The sequence below is a fragment of the Halichoeres trimaculatus genome, unplaced genomic scaffold, assembly GCF_033239565.1.
Source record: "Halichoeres trimaculatus isolate MK-OKI-2021-1 unplaced genomic scaffold, fHalTri1.1 fHalTri1_scaffold_8, whole genome shotgun sequence".
Classification (NCBI taxonomy): Eukaryota; Metazoa; Chordata; class Actinopteri; order Labriformes; family Labridae; genus Halichoeres; species Halichoeres trimaculatus.
The window spans coordinates 34,663,668-34,686,689 of record NW_027437186.1 but is presented as its reverse complement, the minus strand read 5'-3'; the positions used below and the strand labels follow the sequence as shown (position 1 = coordinate 34,686,689).

At 40.1% G+C, this 23,022-nt stretch overlaps 1 protein-coding gene across 1 annotated transcript; it reads right to left on the bottom strand.

Moving 5' to 3' along the window:
- Window positions 1–3,914: 3,914 nt before the first annotated feature.
- LOC141794887 (lutropin-choriogonadotropic hormone receptor-like) lies at window positions 3,915–22,822 on the bottom strand. The gene is made up of 11 exons (XM_074675495.1): window positions 22,650–22,822; window positions 22,481–22,552; window positions 18,509–18,583; window positions 18,176–18,250; window positions 14,735–14,809; window positions 14,371–14,448; window positions 14,113–14,181; window positions 13,664–13,738; window positions 7,467–7,655; window positions 7,279–7,332; window positions 3,915–5,061 (listed from the first exon to the last, which is right to left on the bottom strand). Exons 1-11 carry the CDS (start codon window positions 22,817–22,819, stop codon window positions 3,915–3,917), a joined length of 2,079 nt encoding a protein of 692 aa, XP_074531596.1. The 5' UTR covers window positions 22,820–22,822.
- Window positions 22,823–23,022: the final 200 nt, after the last annotated feature.

Genomic DNA, 23,022 nt, shown 5'->3' with positions numbered 1-23,022 from the left:
CCTTTGTGAATCAAAGGGCAGATTTCCTCCATGAAGTATGTCAGCTCCCTGCTACAGATGGAGGATTTGTGATGCTGCCAAATTGTGATCTGCTGTTTACCAGGCTATGTAAATCAGCTCCTTTTTTTTCCCACAGTAATGTGCCGGGCATGTCCACATTGATCCCCCAGTACACAAATTATTCAGATCTGTGTCAGTAAAGCATATTTATCATATTCACAGTTTCAGAAAGAGGACAGATATTTAGAAACAGACACACATGATGAGAAATGTGCCTGAAAAACCTAAACGTAAAGAGATAGTTTTAAAATGGTGTTAATATTATTTGAAGAGGATGCTGTAAAAAAAAGAAAGAAAAGAAGCTAAATGTCTGAATGATTCACAGAACATCTTTATTGTGAAAATCCAGAACAACACCGACAACATTTGTGTTTTTAAAGACAAGATCTCATCTTTATCCAAGTCTCTTTGTTTCAAGTCTTACAGTAGGAGTGTCTTCTGAGTAGAAAATCTAAATATAATCACTAATCTTAATTCATAATGAGCTAAAATACTGTTCATTCACATTACCTTTATTATATTAAACCATTAAAACCAAGAGAAGTGAATAAAACCTCTTGTTTCTAAAGTGACATTTTAGAGCGGGCTTTTCTTTGTAACGGCCAGCAGGGGGCGACTTCAGCTCTTCCATTTACATAGAAAGCAAAAAGGAAACTTTAAAAAATATTGTCCCAATAACTCATACATACTCCATGAAGCAATAACTGCCTTGTTTACTTTATATTTTACTGCCATAAGACTAGGGATGGTTACTGAATACCAGGACTGATACATGTAAAATCAAACGGCACCGAGTTTCGGTACCCAAACGCATCCTTGTGGCTGTGAGGAAGTGGAAGAGTGATATGAGAAATAAAAATGTATTAAATTAAAAAAAAAAAAAATCAATTTTATTTTCACTATCACAAAAACACACAAAAAAGTACAGAAAATTGGTACCCATGAGTGCTGAAACTGATCGCTAGGTACCAGGCATCTGTACCGTATCGTTTCAAATGTGAAAGGTACCCATCCCTACTTAATATGAAAAAATATAAAATGGGAATGAGAAAAAAAATCTTATTTCTTACCTCATTGTTTGAAGTATAAGGACCTTTTGTTTATGAGAGCATCAGAAACTGTCAATTTATAAATGTACAATCAACTCCTGCATTACAAAATAACATGAACAGAAAAGAAGGAACAGCACCCACAGCTCCTCCCCAAACACAGACCCAGGTAACCAAGTGTGCCAGCACCTTCAAGGCCACTGAGCCAGGCTGTTCCCCAAAGGAGGACTCAGGACAACCTGCGTCTACATCTGTGATCAACTTCATAAACTTTGCACCAACTCATCGTAAAAAAAAACTTTGTGCACACCAACACCTGTCTGTGATATATGTTGAACATCATTATGACGTGTACACACACTATACGAAACTAACCAATGCTTACACATGCAGAAAGAGCTGTGGGCAGGTGCAAACACCAAACACTCAGTGTACCACCAATATACAATATGACTGTAAGAGCCACTACACTGACAGGCATCTCTTAAAGTTTGCTGACGACACTGTCTTAGTCAGTTTACTCCAGGATGGAGAGGTTGACCATGGGCCAGTTACAGCTGACTTTGTGGAGTGGTGTGACAGCCACTTCCTCAAGCTAAATGTTCAGAAAACTAAAGACATGGTCATTGACTTCAGGAAAACATCACAACTAGCACACCCAACCATTATCAAGGGTACAGCGGTGGAGATAGTCGAGTCCTACAAGTACTTGGGATCAGTGATTGATAAAAACTTGTCACATGACCTCAACACCTCATCGATCTGCAAAAAGGGCCTTCGAAGGTTGTACTTTCTGCGAAGACTAAAATCTATTAATGTTGATAAGACTTTGATGGTTTTATTTTATAAATCATTTATAGAGTCAGTTTTAACTTTTTGTCTAATTTCTTTCTATGGAAACCTCTCTCTTAAAAACAAAAATTGTCTGGTCAAGATTGTGCGGGTAGCCAGTAAGATCATAGGCCTGCAGCAGCTCTCTCTCTCAGAGATCTTTGACAGACGAGTTTTACAGAAGGCACAGTCTATCCTGTTTAGCTCTGACCACCCACTGTTGGAGGAGTTTATCTCTCTCCATTCGGGAAGGAGATATAAGGTACCTATGGCACGTACTAATAGGTACAAATTTTCCTTTGTGCCACGAGCAATCACTGCAGTCAACTTGCACAACTCTTAATGGCAATGCTCAGATGACCTGACATATTTTATCCTTGTTTGACGATTGACAACTGGTTTTACCCATGACCTCACTTCTTCATTTATTGATTTATTCTTAAACCCTTTAAATCATTTTACATCTCCGGGGGGTTGTTCATGTTACGTTTGAATATGTTTGTTCTTGCGACGTTGTCCTGTACAAATGTTTATCTATTGATTGTTGTTGTTTTATGTGCCGACACTGCAAACAAAATTTCCCCTGGAGGGACAATAAAAGCTCTGAACTGAACTGAACTGAAGAATAAATATCAACACTTTCAAAGAGGGAGATGCCTGGAAAAGGGACCAAGGGTTAGTCTTTAGTGTCTGGGAAACCCCATATATTTTTATATGTTTAAGCCTGTCGTCCACATGAAACAGAAAGGAAACTGAGTTTTTGGTTCTCAAACATTACAGCTGAATGAGGGAGACTCACTCTGATTGGCTGGCACTGGTTTTACGTCTGAAAAACATCACACATGGGTTTGGCATGCTTCAAGCAGGGCTATGTGTGTATGAGGCCTTAGAAGTCAACATGAAACTCCTGTAGGTTCCTTAGACCAAAACCACAGGAATATAAATAATATTAGCTGTAGTACCCTGGAAACCTTCCTTGTAATAAAATGATGATGGTTTAATACCATTGGAGAATAACTTCTATTGGGAAATTTACTCCTTGGAGCAAGATCTGAAAATAAAGTTACTATAAAAGTTACTAAAATCCAATCAGAAAAACTTTAAGGTGGAAAACTGGATTGATTCAGAAACTTTTAAGCAAACTGGCTGAAGCATCTGTTAACGGCACGTAGTCATCCATGAACCTTGATGATTTTGGAACAAAGAAATTAAATAAGAGATTCTTCACTACTTTCTTCTCATTTCTTCTTCTTTGCAAGGGTGTTGTTAAATCTATAAAAACACTGGAAAAACTAAAATCTTATCAAGTGTTTTTGTCTTCTTTTAGTAGAAAATAACTTTTTAGACTCAATATGAGCCACATTCACCTGACCAGTCTAGAAAAATGTTTTATATCAAGTAACTTAAAGACGAAAAATGACAGCTGAATTGCTTGGAACAAGTCTGCCAATGGTATAAGAAAAACTTTCAAGAAAATTTGCTTGAAACTAGAAAAATGTCTTAATACAGGTAACTTCTGTCTTGTTCCATTGGCAGTTTTTTTTCACTTGTTTACTTTGATAAAATGAGACAAAAACACTTGATAAGATTTCTGTTTTTTCCAGTGTAAAGCCTGTTAAGGAAAACACAACTCTACAGCAGCTACACATTCAATTCACCCAAGAGTCTTTGATTTTTAACACAGAATATAATCCTTTCTAATTTTCACAGTTTCTGAAACGAGTGAAGCGGCGTCATGGCAACACAAACAAACTTTGTTTCCTGTTCATTTGACTCTTTGAACCCCCGCTGATATAAAAAGAGGCTGCAGCTCCTCCAGTCTGAGGTCTCTTGATCCGTACTCGTTATCCTCTTTCTCTCTTCCTGAACTTATTCACATCAAATAGTCTCTGACGTCTGCTTCACTGACACGTTCTCCATCCTGACCTGAATTTAAAGAAACGCTTCGTGTTTAAGCGCAGCAGCAGCCAGTCGTCATGTCGTTCCCTTATTGAGAAAGCAGCCCTTCATTTTGATGTGATAGGCGTAGAAGCTCAGAGAGTGAGGTTTTCTCGAGGACATCCTGTGCGTTGAGTTAAGGTGTGACGCCACAGTCTGTGACCTGTAGTCGGCGCCGGCGTGGCAGCAGCCGCAGCGCCTGAGCAGCTGGCACATGTCCCTCCTGAAGGCGCGGGTGAAGAGTGTGTAGAGGAAAGGGTTGCACAGCGAGTTGATGGGATAGAAAAGGATGAGCAGGATCTTTGAGTGCGACACGGTTATGAGCGGCATACGCAGCGCTGCAGAGATGGCGAAGAATGAGATTGGCGCCATGCACACAAAGTCTGTGAAAATGAGCACAGCCATCCTCTTGGCCACCTTCGTGTCTCCGTTGCGGGTGGAGTGCTCCGGGTTGTGGACGCTCAGGTAGATGCAAACGTAGCAGAAACACACCGTCATGAAAGCGGCGACGTTGAGGATGAGCACGGCCACGACGTAAATCTGCGAGCCCACCGTGTCGATGTCCATGGGCAGACAGATGCTCACTTTGCTGTAGCTGCTGACGCCCACCAGAGGAAGAAGAGCCACCAGCAAGGAGAAGCCCCAACCGGCCCCCATCATGGCCGCCACATGGCGCATCTTCAGCCTCTTGTTGACATACATGGCGTTGCTGATGGTGTGCCAGCGCTCCAGGCTGATCACAGTCAGCGTGTACACGGACAGCTCACTGGCAAACACCGTCAGAAACCCCGCCACGCCACACCCAGGCCCCGTCTGCCAGTCTGTGGCGTGGTTGTAGTACTCGTGGCGGGAGCGTCTGTCCATGAAGGCGATCAGCATCAGGTAGAGCCCCATGCACAGGTCGGCGAAGGCCAGGTTACACATGAGAAACCTGGAGATGCTGAGCTTGTGCGGGCTGATGAGCAGGATGAGGAGAACAGCCAGGTTACCGCTCACCGCGAAGACGGTGATGATCCAGGTGAGACAGCGCAGGAAGGGGAAGCCCAGCAGGTCCTCACACGGGTTGAAGGCGTCCGGCTTTGGCGTGCACTTCACCAGGGGATTGTTGAGACAGTTAAGCTCCAGGTCTGGATACTGGAAGTTGATTTCATCAATGAGATTCATGCCATCTGCTGTGGGCTCTCTGAAGAAAACAGAACATTTAGATTAGAAGAAAAAACTGAGAAAACAATCACAGGAAGGCGTCGTTATGAAAACATATGACAATGAGATTTCTTCATTAAAAAGTGCCTACTACAATAAAGTTTAAAGTTTACATTTCTTATAAGTTTTCTATTCAATTTTTATTATATAAGGAGCCAAACAGTAATTATTAAAGGGTCTGTGAGGAGTTTCTAAGTGATCTTGAAAAAGTCTCCCCTCTAGATATCTGCCTGATCGTAATCCACTCTTTAAAATGAGATTATCAACACCAATAAAGGTTAAACTGAAAAACTACTTTTGGGCAGGACTGGATTGATTTATGGCATGTCTGAGTTTCTACGACAACACTCACTGTCTTGTTGAAAAATTAAAAAATAAAAAAAGTTTACGCACTAGAAGAAGCTAGAAAGCATGACATGGATCTCAAACTATATTTCTTTCGAGGCTGTCGATGCAACACTTGCCAAGATATGTTAATCTGCCAGTAAACAACTGACATACCACTTTAAAAAAAAGGGAGAGAGATCTGTATTTTTCTCTGCTGAAAATAATTTCTGTGATTAATTTTGTAGTGATGGTGGAAACAGGAGTCTAAAAGATGCTTGACACGTCCATGCGGCTTCACACGGACAAATGATTTCCTTTTCGCAACTATGCCGCTCGCGTGGTCTCTTTCATATGGAAAATTTCCACGCTGCACACACTCAAAAATTTCTAAACTGCACGGACTAGATGGCAGCAGAACAGTATCTCCTAGTGGTCAAAAAGCAGAGATACAGGCATCTGTATGACTCTTCACTAAGGGGCAACATCCGGTCAGTAAAAATGAAGCCTGTGATGAAGTCGCTGTTAATTGAGAATCAGCTTGAGGCTGGCTACAGAAAGACTGGAAGTCCTGTACACACCCAGCCATAAAAACAGACTTTTACAGCATTAAAAACATATTTACAGCCTGGTTTAAAAAACAGCCTGGGTCTAAAACATTGATTTCACCATCAGCACACACTGTAGGGGGGGTGAATTTTTTTCTATCTCTGCGGTTTAGAAGTCATTGGGATCGTTTGATTTTTCCAAACAGAGACACTGCTAAGGTCATGTGACATGCCTCTGCAGTTGCTCCCTGTAGCTGCTTGAAGAAAAACTCACAGCCGGCGTCATAGAGAATGTGGCTGCGTCCACAGATTGGCTTCATTTCACAGTTTCAGGAACAGACGGTGTCGTCGAGGAGGCTACGTCCAAGTTTTATACAAACTATGCTCTTTGCACAGAGATCACCGTGATAACTGAGAGGTAAATAATTAATCATGAAATGAAATTGAGGCAGAGAAGAGGAATCGGTTCAAAGAACCTGGAAAATCTCCGGGACAGATATGTCATGTTGTAAACAAAGGCAAACTTCTTTGACTCTTGTTTAGTACTCTGGTAGATGTATGCTTGTGTACAGCCTTAATTGTCAGACAGAAAAAGGACAGAAGAGCAGAAGAAAGATGAACAGGAGAGAGATAGAGCACGAGCTAAAGGCTAAAAGGGCTAATCTGTTTGTGCTAATGTTGACTCCAACCCACAGTCAGCAGTTATTCTGCAGTGGTCTGTTCAAACTTGAGAGTCTATCAATAAAATGAAGAGTGAGGTTACGTTAGCTCTGATTGGTAGATGACTGGCAGGACATAACCAGGATTTACTAACGTTACACATTACAGACATGTGTTAGAGCATCAGGCTGCCGATAGCACTACATCTGGACGGCTACTAAACTACTGTACGAACTGACAGTTAGCTTGTTAGCCTATGAATACATCGTAGCACCGGGATGCTAGAAGCGCTACATACAGCCGGCTACTGATGTACGGTACAAACTCACAATGTTAGCTTGTTGTTGTTACATAACTGTACCGATAAATACCTTACCTCGTTATGTTGTATTCAGTTAAAAGTTGACTTAAACAAAGATAATTTGTTCCTAAACAATCACACGCCTTGTTATAAGTTACATCTTCACGACAGTGCCAATGAGACTCCAGGCCAGAAGATGGCGAGGCAGTTACATTAAGACAGATCCTCCTCATAGCATCTTTAAAGAGCTGATCAGCTGCATCAACTCACTAGTGCAAAATTATTTTAGGTTTCAGGTTTAGAAACTGCATTTTATCCTCAATCCCAACATTAAACTGCTGAAGAGGGCAGTGAAGTTACTTACAGCCCAGTTTCGCTGAAATCACAAAACTTGGTGAAGTTCTTCGAGGCACTTCCCCTTTAAAAACAGAAAGTAAAAGGTTAGCCCAAACACACAGTCGAAAAACTCAGCTGCTAATGACCAAACTTCTGCTGATCCGTATTCAGAGGATGGAGCACTCCTCGTTATGCAGATCAGGATGGATCAGCTACCTTTGTTTCCGCCGCCATGAGTGGAAAGCACAGCAGTGGCTCGGGTACGTGAGCTCGGCCTCCAGCAGGTCGGACAGGCTGTCCAGAGGAGGGAGGGTCTTCAGAGCGAAGGCAGAGCTGGCTTTGAGAAACCTCACCTGCTTTAAGCCTTTAGGAGGGAGGGAGCTCAGAGCGGTGGAGGAAACATCCCTGAATCACAGACAGAGAGGAGACGGCTCAGTTAGGTCAGCGAAGTGACACAGTCCTGGATGTAACACCACACAACAACTCCCAGCAGCTGGAGTCGACTTTAAGGGTTCAGGAAGCAGCAGAGATGAATGACTTTGATTAAAAAAACAACCTACAGAGGTCATGTTTTTGGATTTATCATCTGGAAAGCACGATCCTTTACTCGCTGTTTTCCTGGAGTTCTGCTCTGAGCAGTGTAATAAGTTTTCACTGAGCCTGAAATGAAAGCTTGTTGATTTGTATCTTAACTCATCTCATCTTTATTTATCCGGCAACTTTCATACACAAAGTGCTTCACAAAAGAGGAGATAGAAAATAACAGAAATGGGGAAATAATACAAGACTAAAACAAGAAAGAAGAAGTTAATCATAGAAAAACTTGTAAACAAATGAATTCAACAGAATAAAATCAGTTAGTGAGGGCAGAAGGCAGAGAGAGCGTTAGATAAATACGACAACTGTTTAAATGACGATTAAAATACTAAAGGTAAACTATGGAAGTGGTCTTCCTTACGACGTCTGTATACTCCTGACGCAGAGTAATAAAGCGACAGTTGGTGGGGGAAATATTGTACATTAGACATGGGCTTTAAGCGTCCTTACTAAAAGTTATAGGGCACATCAAAGTGTCAGACACATAAGAAATGATGAGAACAATCCTGTTGACACGTCTTTAACAAAGAGCTGATGCTTAAGTCAACTTTTCATCAACAAATATCACACAGCTTCCTGTGTGTGTCTGTGTAACCTGCAGTCAGAGAGGATCTCATGCAGCGTCTTTGGATCAAACCATTTCCAGGGAGAGGGGTGGATTCTGTTTGAGGTTTGAATGTACGGCACAAGTAGCAACTTGTTTTGACTTGAAAAAATGTCTTAGATGACAGAAGCAGATTTAACAGTAAGGGGTTAATCTGGAGAAATTACAAGTTGTGAGTGGAGCGAGAGCGAGGGTTACAAAGTGGGAGAATCCCTCCTGAATCAGGGGAGTTGTCAGGTCTATCTGAACTGGATCACTTAGCCAGGCCCATGACAGGAGCTGCAGATCTAGGCCCCGTTTACATGACGCTAAAAACGGTCAAATCTGATAACATTTCGTTGTGTTTTGGCCTTGTGTTTAGATGAGACTGTGTTGCACTTTTGAAAACGCTCTCCAGAGTGGAGAGTTTTCAAAACGCTCCTCCATCCAGCCTCTTTAAACACAGAGCAGAGTGTTTCAGGGTGAAACGCTGACGTCATCGCATGTGCACTCGCAGTTTCAGGTGAAGGTTGCACACGCAGCCACAACTTCCAGTTAAGCCATTCTGGTCCAGTTGGTAGCAGTAATGTGCCTCAGGGTTGGATCGCCAACCGTCTCACACAACAAAACGGCAGAAAAAGAAAGAACAACCACAACAATGATGGCGGATTTCCCAGTAGCATATATACACACATATATCCACGTCACCAACTACTGGCCTGGCATGGCCACTACATCATTGTGCCTTGTCCTCTTGTAAACGCGGGTGGCTTTTGGAAACGCAAAGGAAGAATCTTTGAGGGAGTCTCTGTGTAAACTCTTTTGCAGAATTAAAGGTTTTTCAAAAAAGTAACACAATAATTACTTTCCCTGTTAACTAATAACATTTATGAATGAGTAATTCAGTTACTAATTCAATTACTCTTTTGGGAAAGTAACAAGTAAATATAACTAGTTACTATTTTAAAGTAACTTGCCCAAAACTTTGCATCAGCCATGTGAGCTGAGCTGCACCTCTGATTGGATAAACTTGTGATGTTGAAATCTTCTGAACCGCTGATTTAGAAAATGATTCGACCCATGTACAGTGTGCTGGCATTGAAATCACCCACTTTTTGAACAAGGTTGTAAATGCATTTTTTTTCTAATGCAAGAGCAACCCACATAGGCTTAATTTTTCTAAACTGAATGTTACCCCTTGATGGGAATGCCAAGGTGGCCTGACTTTAGATGCCAAAGAAACTCTAAAAGGGCCAAGTTTTTCTTTTTAAATCTATTTTCTGCCTTTAATCTGGGATTATTGGACAGTGGATGGAGCAGACAGCACGGTGAGAGTGGGGAGTGACCTGCAGGAAAGAGGCCACAGGTTGGATTTGAAACAGGCCCATCCAGCTTTATGGTGTGGTTTTGTATTCTCTTGTGTCTCACATGTGTTCTTGTTTATCTTGAGTTTGTTAGTTATTATTCTTGGTGATTTGTCTTGTATTTCTGGTGTTAATCTTTGTTATTCTTGTGTGTTTTCCCATGTGTTTCCAGCTCACTTTGTCAATTTGGTTCTCCTTGGTTGTTTTCCAAACTACCAACTACACTAGAAGTCCCTAATATTTTGGTATAAATTTAGTATGTAGTCTGTACTATTCAAAAACTTGCAAAATTTGCAGTACACCAAAAATCTGCAGATGTCAAACTGATCCAGAAACATTTCTTGCTGTTTGTCATGTGTCTCTTTGTCTTCCAGTGTTTCATTGAGCTTCTTGGTTTTTCGTGCAAGTTTTTCTTGAGTTTTTTTTTTTTTTTCTTTTGTAAGAGTTTTTGGATTTGGGTTTTGTTTTGTCTTTTGGACTTTGAGTTCAGTTTGATAAATAAAAGCTTTTTGTTATCTGCAACTGGGTCCTCCACCAGCGCCGAAAGGGGACCAGGTTTGAACTCACAGCAAAATAAAAGATCTTTCCATTTCACTTCAGGGATTATTTATTTACAATGTGTTTTAAGAAAATATAAAGGGTATATAAGAGCTTTGTAGTTGCATATTAAAGGTTAGGCTTACTTGATAGCCAGGTGGGTGTGTTGTAGCTTTGTCCCAAGAGGCTTTTTACCTTTTTCTAGACTGATCAAAGTTAGGCGTTGTTAGTATTTCCAGTATCTTGGCCTCCATAGTTTGGCTTCAAATGTGTCTCCAGAAACCAGTGGGTGGTCGGTGAGTTTTGGTAGAGTTGGTTTTAACTAGGAAAGCTGTACTGTCCAGGATCTCTTTTAAATTTCTTCTGAGACACACAGAGTCAGTTTTTCCCACATGAAGAGCCTCTATTTGTCGTTCAGTTGATGGTGGTAGGGGATGTGGTTTCAGCTAAAACTGCAGAAACTCCCAAAGGTGAAAACGTGTAAATGAAGCAGTTTCTCTGAGGTGATGCTCATTCACAGTGAAAATGTTTCTTCAACATAAACCTAAAGACTGCACACATTATCCAAAGTAGATCAGCTTTAACAACCCACTTCTCTCCCTTGAATGATTGGATCGTGATGAACCTGACGTCAATCAAATCTAAAAATACCCCGCTGTGCCACACTGGACCCCGCTCAGGCTAAGAAAGACCTTTATCATTTCCTGTGCGTCTGTGAAAACCACACACACTGACTCAAACCAAGCTCTCCAGCTCAGGGTTTCCTACAATCAGAGACCTTGTAGGCTGGATCCTCTGCAGTCTGGGCTGTTTGTTCACTAATCAGTATTCTGCAGTCCAGTCTGCCTGCTCGGTTGTTTACACAGACAAGCTGTCACCGCCCTCATGTTTATACAACACAATGATAAACATTGTTATGAATATTAATCTGGCTTCACTGACCCAGATCCAATATGGCTGCCTTAATGCTGTTGATTCAAACAACACAAGATAAAGAGAGTCTGATTGTTTCTTATCATATTTGACTTTGACACAATCTTATTTCCTGTTTGTGGATTCCACTGTTATCTGTCGGGCTGAAACTTTTCAGAGACTGATTTATTTCCATCACTGGTGGAAAGTGGGAGAGGGCTTTGCTCATGAACAATATTTTACAGATACTTGGTCCCACCTTATTTCTAAAACACCTGAGATGTATAATAAAAGTACAAACTAAAGATATAATAGATGGATGTGTTTTTTTTCAGGGCCAATACTTATACTGCCTATTAGTAGTCAAGGATATTAATCAGCTGAATATCGGCGCTGATAATCGGACTATCCCTAATACAAAAAAAACATGATTATTTGCATTTTAACCCACACAAAGACAATATGTTTCCAGTTAGACACCTGGAAACATTGGTGCAAATGTCTCTTTTTGTTTTGATTACTGTCCATATTGCACATCATCCCGGCACTCTCTGTTATGGTCAAGTGCTGATCTTGTACTTATTTGTTTTTTATGTAAATATGTAAAAAGTAATATCTTTCTACTTTTCTGCATTTCTTTAAATTTCTCATTTCATATTCTTATTCTATTTTTACATAGTTGTTGTATTTTCTGCACTTTTTCTGTGAGCTGCTGTGGCACAAAAAAAAATTCCCCTATGAGGGATAAAATAAATAAATAAATAAAATATATAAAAAATAAAATAAAATGATTTTTTTCCTTTTTTCATTTTTTTTTCATTTTTTATTTATTTATTATTTTATGTTTCACTATAAACATATTTATATGGACCTAAGGATCTGGAATAAAGTATAAAGTAATATATCAAATGGAGAGCAGATCTTCTTTTTAACACTGCTTTTCTTTGTTCAAGACAACTTTTTCCCAGAATGCAAAGTGGGGTAGTGTGTATATTCGTAGAGCCATAATGTTATTGTTTGAAACATGAGAACTAGCAAACTTTGTAAACTCTTTCTGTACCATAGTTTAGTGTACCAGGCTGGTCATGTCCTGTCAGTCATCTACCAATCAGAGCTAACGTAACCTCACTCTTCATTTTATTAATAGACTCTCAAGTTTGAACAGACCACTGCAGAATAACTGCTGACTGTGGGTTGGAATGAACCAAGCAGCAACCTTCGGTCTAAGAATATAAGACAATGTGTAAGTGCTAAAATCTGCTGTTTCTCCAGTGTTTGCTTGATGCTGGCTTAGAAGTCACATACAAACCAAGCCAAAAAAAGCTGTTTTCAAAGCAGAAATTAACCTATTTACAGCCTGATTCAAAAAAACGTCTCCTGTCTGAGTCGCTGTACAGGGGGTGAATTTTTTTCTAACTCGGCCGTTCAGAGAATATTAAGATCACAAGCTCCCCCAATAAGAGGCACAGCTGAGGGTCACGTGACCAACAGGCGCCCTATAGCTGTACGCAAAGCCCTTGCCACTACCAATATGGCCGCTCCACTTGTCTGCTTCATTGTCCGTTTCAGAAACAGACGGGTGATGTCAGCGAGACTGCGTCCATGTTTTATACAGTCTATGGAATCAACATTAGCACAAACAGTTTAGCCCTTCAAGCCTTTAGCTTGTGCTCTATCTATGACAGTCCAGCTTTAGTGGCCACCATTACAACAAAATAAACGACAAACAAGAAATTGGTTCCTTTAAGGCCTGTTTACACAATGTTTCATCTGAAAACACTAAAACGCAGTGAAAAAAATCAGAGTATGCACGGTAACGCTGAGGAACTGAAAACACTGTAGTAAGCATGCCAGGCCTCTAGTTGGTGCTATTACTGTCTGGTCCAGAAACAGCTTCTGGTAGATCTCCACTGAAGTAGAGTTGAGTTGATCATCTGGTGTATTGGTGAATGCTAAGAGCAGAAATAGAGCAACAGATGCTCATCTTGTTAAAGACAGTCAACACATTCAGCAGATTGAACCATACAAAAGTTTGAGTTTCAGGTCGGCTAAATTGCTGTTTTTTGTGTAAATGAGAGGCTGAAATGCAACAGTATTTTGGCGTTTCACCCTAAAACCGCTGTCGTGTAAACAGCACCTAAGAAAAACAACAGATTTTGCTCTTGCTGCTGAATTTTTGCAAGCCATCTTAGAGTTATTAAAGGGACTTCTGATCTGCCTGCTCTGGATGGATTTATGTTCTTTCAGAAAAAATTAACCTAGAAAAAACATTTGGAAATTAACCAATTTTGGCGCTGATCATCTCATTTTAAATTGTGGATCATGAACCCACTAATCTACAAACGTGAACGATTTCAAGATCACTAAGAAAGTTCTCACAGAGTCTTTTCTATGATGAACAATGAATGAATTTGACTCACAGGAAACTTGGACCAGCAGCTCCTTCGAAAGCTTCCTCGTGGATGTTACTGAGATATCTGTTGTCCCTTAAAATCCTGCAAAAGACAAAAAAAACAAATGACCTTTGTTTTAAATACTTTCGCAGTTGAACATGAAAAGAAATGTGAGATGACGCCTCAATGATCAACGACGCCTCGAACCATTTTTCCTCTACTTTTCATTTCCCCAACGTGACACCAAAGAAAAGACAAGTTTTATTTTTAGACTGCATGGTGTCTGCACACATCTCGTCTCCATCAACACTCAGCCGTACGGGGCAAAGCTGGAAACAACAGGGCATCCCGTCTTGTTTAGTCTTACATAACTCTTGTTTACTGGTACACTGAGTTTTCCTGATTAGAGAAGAGACCTTAAACCTGAGCTGTGTGTTTATGTTATGTTTATGATAGCTTAACATAAAAATGCTTACAGTGTGTTGATCTTGCTTCCGTTGAAGGTGTGAGATTGTATTTCTTTGAAGCCGTTTCTGACCAGGTTCCTGTCAAGGATACAATGTCATAAATCTGAGTTTGGAGTGAGAAGCACTTATCGCCAAGGTCAGAGAACTGAACATCCAAAAATATCAAAGTATTGAACCACATCCAAACACATTCTCCACACATGGTGACAATGTGTTGCTCCAGGTCTGATAACGAGGCAACAAAAGGCGTCCGCCTCCTGTACTCACATGTCGACATATTCCTCCGTGATGCCCTGGAAGGCGTTGGCAGGAATCACTTCTATCCTCATGTTTTCTGCCATTTCTCTGCACACAGACGAGATAAGATTCACTCAGGCTGTTTGGCCACTTTATCACTTCCACAAAGTTATGCATATTCACAAGACAGATCTCTTTGATGAACTGTGACCCAGTTGGAGGATTTGCAGCGAGGTTAGCATCGTGACATTGATAGATAAAAGTGAATCCAGGCTTAAAATAAACAACTTTGGCTCCACTTGGAGATACACAACAACAAACACACTTGTGCAATATGCAGAAAATACAGATCCAGTTAGAAATAATAAACTATTTCCCAAATGCAGTTACTCACAGGATAATGTTCGGTGCCAGGGAAGAGATAGTTGAGAAGTCAGGGAAGTGTAACAGCCCTGTGTTAGAGATGCTCCTGTAAAGACGCGACACAGAGACAGACGATCAGAAGCAGATAAGCACAAATCTTCAAACAGGGTGTCACCGAGTCGCAGACAGAAAGGGAAATCACAGTTGCAAGCTGCAAAAGACACAACAGATTAAATGTGATTTGTCATGTGTCACTGACTTAAACTAACTTTTCGATGTCTTGACTTCAAACCAGCAGCTATAACCTTCAGATTTACACATTTTGCCTTGAATGCAGTGATAATAAAAACACATCTTTGCAGCTTCAGGTTTCATCAGATTTGTTGAATTCTGGCAGTGGTTTGGAGGGAGCCAAAATGAAGTTTTCACAGAAAGAGACAGAGTTATTGTGACTTGTCTAACACAGAAAAGGCTTGAAAACAGGATCCTCATGTTCACATTTTACAACTTGAGTCTTTAAAATACTGTTTGAATGTGGCCAAGGAGTTATGTGTCGTAACTCAGAGTAAACCCAATTTTCTATTTTTACCAATGAAATTGAACTTAATGAATATCTCTCATGGGGACAAATAACCAACGTGCAAAGTAGGGGTTAGAGAAAAAAAATGTTTCACTGTATCTGTATCTTAAAAAACTAAGAAAAAGTTAAAACTGTGATTTTTTTCTCAAATTTAAGTCCCCTATTTTAGTCTTTGTTTCTAAGCTGGGTTGTAAAAAAGTTGAGATGTCAGATCCCCTGAACAAATCTTACAAACTGACTCACGTGATGCGCTTTTTTGGGGGATAATATGGCTCCTGATAAAGTCTGTAGACATCATTATTTAACTTTTGGTTGGGTGTAAAAAAAGAAGAAGAAGAATCATAGTATAAATTGAATAGACACCCCAAAAATGATATAAGAATTGAATCCGGAGAAACGCATATCGTCCTATCCCTCCTTAATAACATAAGTGGTGTTCCCCTGGGCTCTTTCCTCGTTCCCTTTTTCTTTCCATGCATTAGCTCTTTTAAGGTGAAAGCCACTGCAGCTTCACTTTTATGCAGATGACACCCTGATGTACCTTTAGAATAAAACCAGCTGATCTAATGACAGGTGTATGACCTGAATTCAGGTTTTCTTTATTTTTGCATTACAACATTCCACCGGAGAACGCAAAAAACGTGAAAAAATCTGCTGTAACATGGACACGCTGAGAGACTTAAATCGCTTTAGTATGTATGCCAGGCCTGTAGTTGACGATATACCCGTAGAGAGACACCCTCCACAGACCTGAGAAAGTGAAGTGAAAAGCTGGCTGCTAATAAACAAAACAGAAATACAGGAGTGGTGCAATAGATGCACGTTTTTGTAGCTACCCACCACTAGTAGGAGCTGTAACTCTTCCGTCATGAGATAAAGTTTGTTATGATTTGGCGCAATACAAGTAAAGACTGATAGATTGATTCCGGCAGTCAGCAGATTCAGCAGCACAAACACAACACAGTTGTCCACCATTGTTGTTGTTGTTGTCGTTGTCTGGTTTCCACCTGGCAATTTAAAGCCCCAAGCAGTCCGGTTTGGATCAGTCCGATTTGGTGAGGGTTGGCTCGGTTAAGCCTGGTCCTGTTTGCGTTTCTACAGCTGATTATACCCCCTCCTGGTAGGCAGCGTGTAAGCTGGATTCTGATAGCTGCATCAGTTATGTAGAAGCATGACGCTATAGCAACGCGACTAAGTGTACGAAGAAGAAAAACGCGACACAGTAAACAAAGAGCAACGATGGAAGACATGCAGCAATTCGCCTTCTTTGCGATTGGCATGTAGCTCTTTGTTACAAAGCACAATCAATCAATCCTCTGCCAGGAGAAATGCAGCTGCTGTCACACAGGAAGTGACAATTCTTTCAACCAATCAAAGAACTGCAGTGTGGTTGATCCACCTTCCAGGATTAGATCGGTTTAGTCTGGCATTCCCACAGAAGGGTCCCAAAATGTGGGATGGCTGGCCTCGGTTATTTGGGGATCTGTCACAGGATAAGTAAGTAGAAACGCCACAAAATGCACGCTGTACCGAGACGAACTGAACAATGTAAGTGTCAGAGTTTCCACTCAAAACTCCAGCTTGCTTTTTACACAGCGGCGTTTCAGAAAACTTCCACTCTCGAGGGCATTTCAGGTCGACCAAAGCGCTGTTTCCATATAAACAAGAGGCCAAAACACTACGATAATTTTGTGTTTCATTCTAAAACTGTTGTCGTATAAATGGCTTTACAGATGTGTTTTGTTAGACTGCTAAAAATAACCAACGTACAAAGTAGGGGTTAGAGAAAAAGTTGTATCATAGTATCCGTATTTTAAAAAACTAAGAAAAAATTAAAACTGTGATTTTTTTCCCTCAAATTTAAGTCCCCTATTTTAGTCTTTGTTTATAAGCTCGGTTGTAAAAAAGTTGAGATGTCAGATCCCCCTTAATAAATCTTAAAAACTGACTCACGTGATGCACATTTTTTGGGAAAGTATGGCTCCTAAAAAAGTCTGTAGACATCATCATTTAACTTTTTCATATGGTCTGGTGTAAAAAAAGAAGAAGAAGAAGAATTGTAGTATAAATTGAATAGACAACCCTGAAAATCATAAAAGAATTGAATCTAGAGAAAGACATATTGTCCCATCCCTCATACAAAGGCAGATCTCCCCTCCTTATTAACTTAAGTGGTGTTCCTCTGGGCTCTTTCCTTGGTCCCTTTTTCTTTCCATGCATTGACTTTTTTTTTTGACTCATTAACTTTGTGTAATGCACAAAGTGGAGTGTGTCAGAGTTTCCACTGAAAACTCCAGCTTGCTTTTTACACAGCGGCGTTTCAGAAAACTTCCACTCTCGAGGGCATTTCAGGTCGACCAAAACGCTGTTTCCGTGTAAACAAGAGGCCAAAACGCTACGATAATTTTGTGTTTCATTCTAAAACTGTTGTCGTATAAATGGCTTTACAGATGTGTTTTGTTAGACTGCTAAAAACGTATTCATCCTTTAGTGGTTGGATAGCTCGTTATTAGCTCAGTCAGAAATCAATAAAGGAAGAGTTCACTGCAAAACAGTTTGGCTAGTGGTTATCTGTTGACTTCAAAGCATGTTATCCAGGTCGTCTCTGTGGCTTTAGAGCTGCTGTAAGAACAGGTATTTAACGAAAACATAAGAAGAAAACACAATTTCTCATTTAGCGAATATATGTACTTCTTTGAATCCCCAAGATTTTCATTAATGCTGAAGTTAAACTCAAATTCAATCAATATGTAAAGACAGAGAAAGTTCAACAGTGAATGAAACATTATTTTACCCTTTCATATTAAACTGAGGTCGTGAATGTTTGAATACCAAGCCCGATCAGCTGAATTTTAATCAGACGGTAATCATAAAGCATAAAGAGTAACTTACAAATATTCCAGCTTTGGGAGGTCAGTGAAAGCCCCGTTTTCAATCACCCTCAGACTGTTGATATTCTGCACCAAGCTGCGGAGATAAAATGAGGAAACGTTTGAGTAATTACAATATCGTTGTCAGTGGCTGTCAACAAACAAACACAGAGCGGCCCGTCGGTACATCAGCCGCTCTGAAAGTCAAGGATTAAACACGCCGCTTTGTAATTGAGAGACTAATCCTGTGAAACTTCAATGAAATGCAAAACACATACCAGCTGTTCAATTGAATAATTGCTTTTCATGGTGCAGGCCTGGTTTGATGTGTGGTGGAAGGTAGCGTGTCACTTACATTTGAGTCAGACTGTGCAGGGAGAGGAAGGCATGTCTCTTTATCTGCCTGATGCAGTCGCTTTGGGAAATCTCACTGTAGAACAAAGAGATGGCTTCACATCAGTCAACAGATTAACGGAGGCTGTAAACAAATTACATCTCCAAATGTCTCGGTTCAAGCCCGCAAATGTTGGATTTTTGCAGAAACAGACATGAAAGCTGCAGAAAATCTGGGTTTATAAGTGAAAATGCCTGAATGGCATCAAAGTCAAAGGTCTCATCAAGTCCTGACCGGCTCAGTGGGCTGCTCGGACTGTGTGGGTGTGCAGGATCACATTTTGATTGGCTTTTGCTTTGGTTGTCACACAAGATGCCACAATGTGCAGTCTGCTGATTCTGTTTGAGGTCAGACATTTTTCTCAGCCCAATTCAAAACATCTTTATGCTAATGTTTGTGACACAACCGAACTCTTGCTTCCTCTTGCAGTAATTTACCCAAGACTCTAAATAACACGTTTAAAGAGCTGTTGATAATTTGAGTTTCCAGTAGTTTAAGATCTGTTCTTCCTCACTTCCTTTTTAATGAACTTCTTTTAAAAATAGGACAGAGTTGACTGATATTCGGACACAAACTGAGAGGAATATGAAAACACCACAGCCGTCGATTCACACTTCTAGGACGCCACACACTCACGTGCTTCACCTCATGTTTGGAAAAGCACCAAACATACATCAAGGATGCATCTGGGTCAGGAAGACTGAGTGAAGATGTGTTTTAAAGGAGGACAAAACAAAGACCTTCAAAGACAAGACTTCTTTATACGCCCTTGAACATTTTGTTTCCTGATCCAGGCGACTTGCTCTTTCTGAAGCTGGCCTCCTTCTTCTTCTCTTTGTAGTCTGCCACTCTTCTTTAATCAGACAACTCTTCTTGAGCAAACGTCTCTTTTCTTCAAAGAACAATTAAATCACACCATCTGTGCTGCTTTCATCCTTTTTTTCCTCTGACTCCGCCTTTAACTGAATAATGTATGGTGTCATAATTACAGCCCGTTAAACGCACTTTCACATCTTCATCTAGGACCAATTTACAGTGTGCGTCATCCGTGTGCTCTTCATGTCGCTCTACCTTGACACAGGTTTTTTTTAGGTCTACATGCTCCAGAGCATCACAGCTTCAGGACTGTAACCTCTTTAAAACTTGCAGCGTGTTTTATCTCTAAGTATCTGACACCGATAAGACTCGTCCCTGAGGAGTGGAGAGAGCAAAGTCAAACAACGAAAAGCCAATTTGGAAAAGATTTCAGCACAGAGCAGAAATCGTTATCTGCAGTGATGTATTCATTTAACAGAGCAGCCCATTCAGGATGGTGCTGGTGCTTTAGGACACGGCGTTAAGAGGCTGTAAACACGATAAAGATGAGACCTAATTAACCACTGATTAAGATGAAAAGAGCTTTTATTTTCACTTGTCTGTTTATAGTGAGATGCATCACCCAATTGTAATCAGATTTTACTGAAATTAGTCACCCTGATAGCCATCTGATCAGAAAAAACAGCTGCTTTTATTTGGGAGGTGATATTTCTAATCTGGTGTTTCATTGTTTTACAGCAGTGTGAAACGTTTTACAGCTTTCTTCCTCTAAATCTTCAGTGTTTTATTTCATAAAGGCTTCTTGTGTGATTGTAAACAAAGTTAAAGATAACAGCACGTATGAAACCTTTCACTGTGTTGTTGTTTTCTCCAATTACAGCATAAATCAAGCCTTAAACAATGGCACATACAAAGTAGGGGTGAGAAAAAAAAAAGTTGTATCCTAGTATCAGGATTTTTTTTTCAAGTTGAAGTCCTTTATTTTAGTTTTTGTTTATAAGCTGGGTTGTAAAAACTTGAGAAGTCAGCTATTTTCACATGGTCTGGTGTAAAAAAAGAAGAAGAAGAGGAATCGCAATATATATCTATGAATCAAATCAGAACCCCAAAAATCATAAAAGAATTGAATATAAAGGCAGATCTCCCCTCCTTATTATCTCATAAGTGGTGTTCCTCTCGGCTTTTTCCTCGATCCCTTTTTCTTTCCATGCATTAGCTCTTTTAAGGTGAAAGCCACTGCAGCTTCACTTTTATGCAGATGACACCCTGATGTACCCTCAAAGTAAAACCAGCTGATCTAATGACAGGTGTAACACCTGAATTCAGGTTTTTTCTTTGTCCTTATCCTTTCCGTACCATACCATACTGTGGGTGTTCCTGTGCGTGACGCCACAGCAGGGCAACACAGTGTTCCCCACTGATGGATCAAACGAAACGGAAACGCAGTTTTCATCCAACCCTTAACTTGAAAACATAAAGTGTGTCAAGTTTGTCACTTTCACAACTGTGACATTAAACTTATGTTGCAAAAAAAAGTACTGTGTGAAAGAGTCAGTTGGTGAAACTGATAAGTGCAGCCAATGTTACTCATAAAAAATATAATATTGCACAAAACATGACTATGATTATTATTTTATCAGTCTGCTACACTGTAAAAATTAAACTTGGAATGATTTCAAACTCATCAAGTTTAGGAATAAAATATTTTGACTAAACTTATATTTATTACACAGCTTATGGGCAATATACAGCGGAGCTCTTTGGCGCCATCTTCTGCAGTGGTGGCGTGGAGGATGTATTGTACTTCCAACTCACCTAAAATTTGAATTTTTAATTTAACAAAAATATTGATGTTATGAGTTAACAATATCTTATTACACGTCAAAGTATCCTGATATATTACTATATCAATATTGTTTCACACCTCTATTGTCCACTTGAGGCTGGCTGTAGCAGCAATGAAGCCACATACACACCCATTCAAAAAACAATCTCTATGGCAAAACTAAACACATTTACAGCTGGGTACAGAAAATATCTGGGTCTGAATAGCTCACTTCTCTGTGCCTACAAACTGACCTGGGGGGGATTTTATTTTTAACCATTGTCACTTTCTTACTATGCTAAACCTTTCCATTAGCAGAGGCACATCTGTCAGTGCTCTGTAGCTGTTAGCAAGGAAGCTACAGCATTACGTAACCAGGACAGGCAAGAACAACACCATGAAAGGAGGACTAGAGGGTCAGGGTGCTAGCTCTGCTAATGGTAGCCACATTTGGAAAACCAATTTGGCATCCTTTACCTTCAATGTTTACTGCTTTGTTAAGTGTTTTTATGTTTTTCTTAACCGCCAGACTCGTTGGATAGTGGGAGTTTAAAATCATGTGCAAACAAATTAGAAGAAAGTCCCAAATTTTACTACTTGTGTTGTTTTTAGCATCAAGGTTAAAATGTTGAAATGTTTTAATCAAGGCAAAATTCATGAACGACACTAAGAAGTATTCACATCTTTTACAGAAAACTCTAAAATACTAATTTTTACTGATTTCCAAACATGACAGTTGAATGTGTGCTACAATATACTAATATACAGATGTTGTGTGATTCAGGTTTATTATAAGATAATTATTATTAGAGAGTTGATTATTGTCTTATTCATCTTCACAACAGACTCGATGTTAGTTCCTGCTTGCATTAACCATGAGGTGAAACAAAAAGAGGTATTTCGTTTTTATTTTTTACATTTAATTTAGCAGCTATTACTTTTATTTTTGCGATTAAAATAAAACTTTCTGTGGTTACCGTGGATTTATTCACAGGTTGACTAAAAATGCATGACAACAAAGATGATTTTGTTGTTAGTTTAGATTTATAGTGAGTCACATGGACTTTAAGTTAAGTTTTATGCCTAAACAGTGACTGGAAAAGCACATGTATAATTTACATAGTCATTGTAAAACACTTAAGTCTACTTTTCATTGTGAGCCATGACTTTTCCCTGCAGTTTCCTCAAGGCTAAATTGATATTTTGCAAGCTTCCTTTTTAAAGTTAAAGCAGCTTCAGTGCCACATTTATTAACTCTAACAAAAAGACAGGAGAATAGTGGAGAAACTTACATTATTGTAATGTTGATGAGCTCCTTGAAGGCATGAGTGGGGACTTCTTTGAAACGCAGCTGAGAGAGCCACCTGTCAGATTCAAAACGTTACAGAGATTTTTAATTCATCAGAAAACTTTCCCTAAGAGGAAACGAGTCCAAAGCAGATTAAAAGTCATGATTCTTACAGTCGAGGCACTGATGGTGCTCCTGTCAGGGAGGCCAGCTGGGTGTCCCTGCTGCACTGGAAGGTGTCCGGGCTGCAGCGGCAGATGGTCGGACAAGTGTAAGCCCAGCAGGAGCGCGCGCTCAGGACAGCGGACAGCGCGAGCAGGAGCCGGACCTCCCGGAGAGCCATGTGGGACACCCCTCACAGGAAGAGACAACAACTCTGCTGAAGCTCCGCAAAGTTCAAAAGTTCAGATTAAAACAGTCAGGGTAATCAAACGCTGGATACTATCGATCTCTTTTTTTTCCACCTGCTCCCTCAGGGAGTTTCAGGAGCTGATGCTGCCTTCAGGTGCCGTCGTAAATGTGAGGTTGCACTTCGCCATAGTGAAA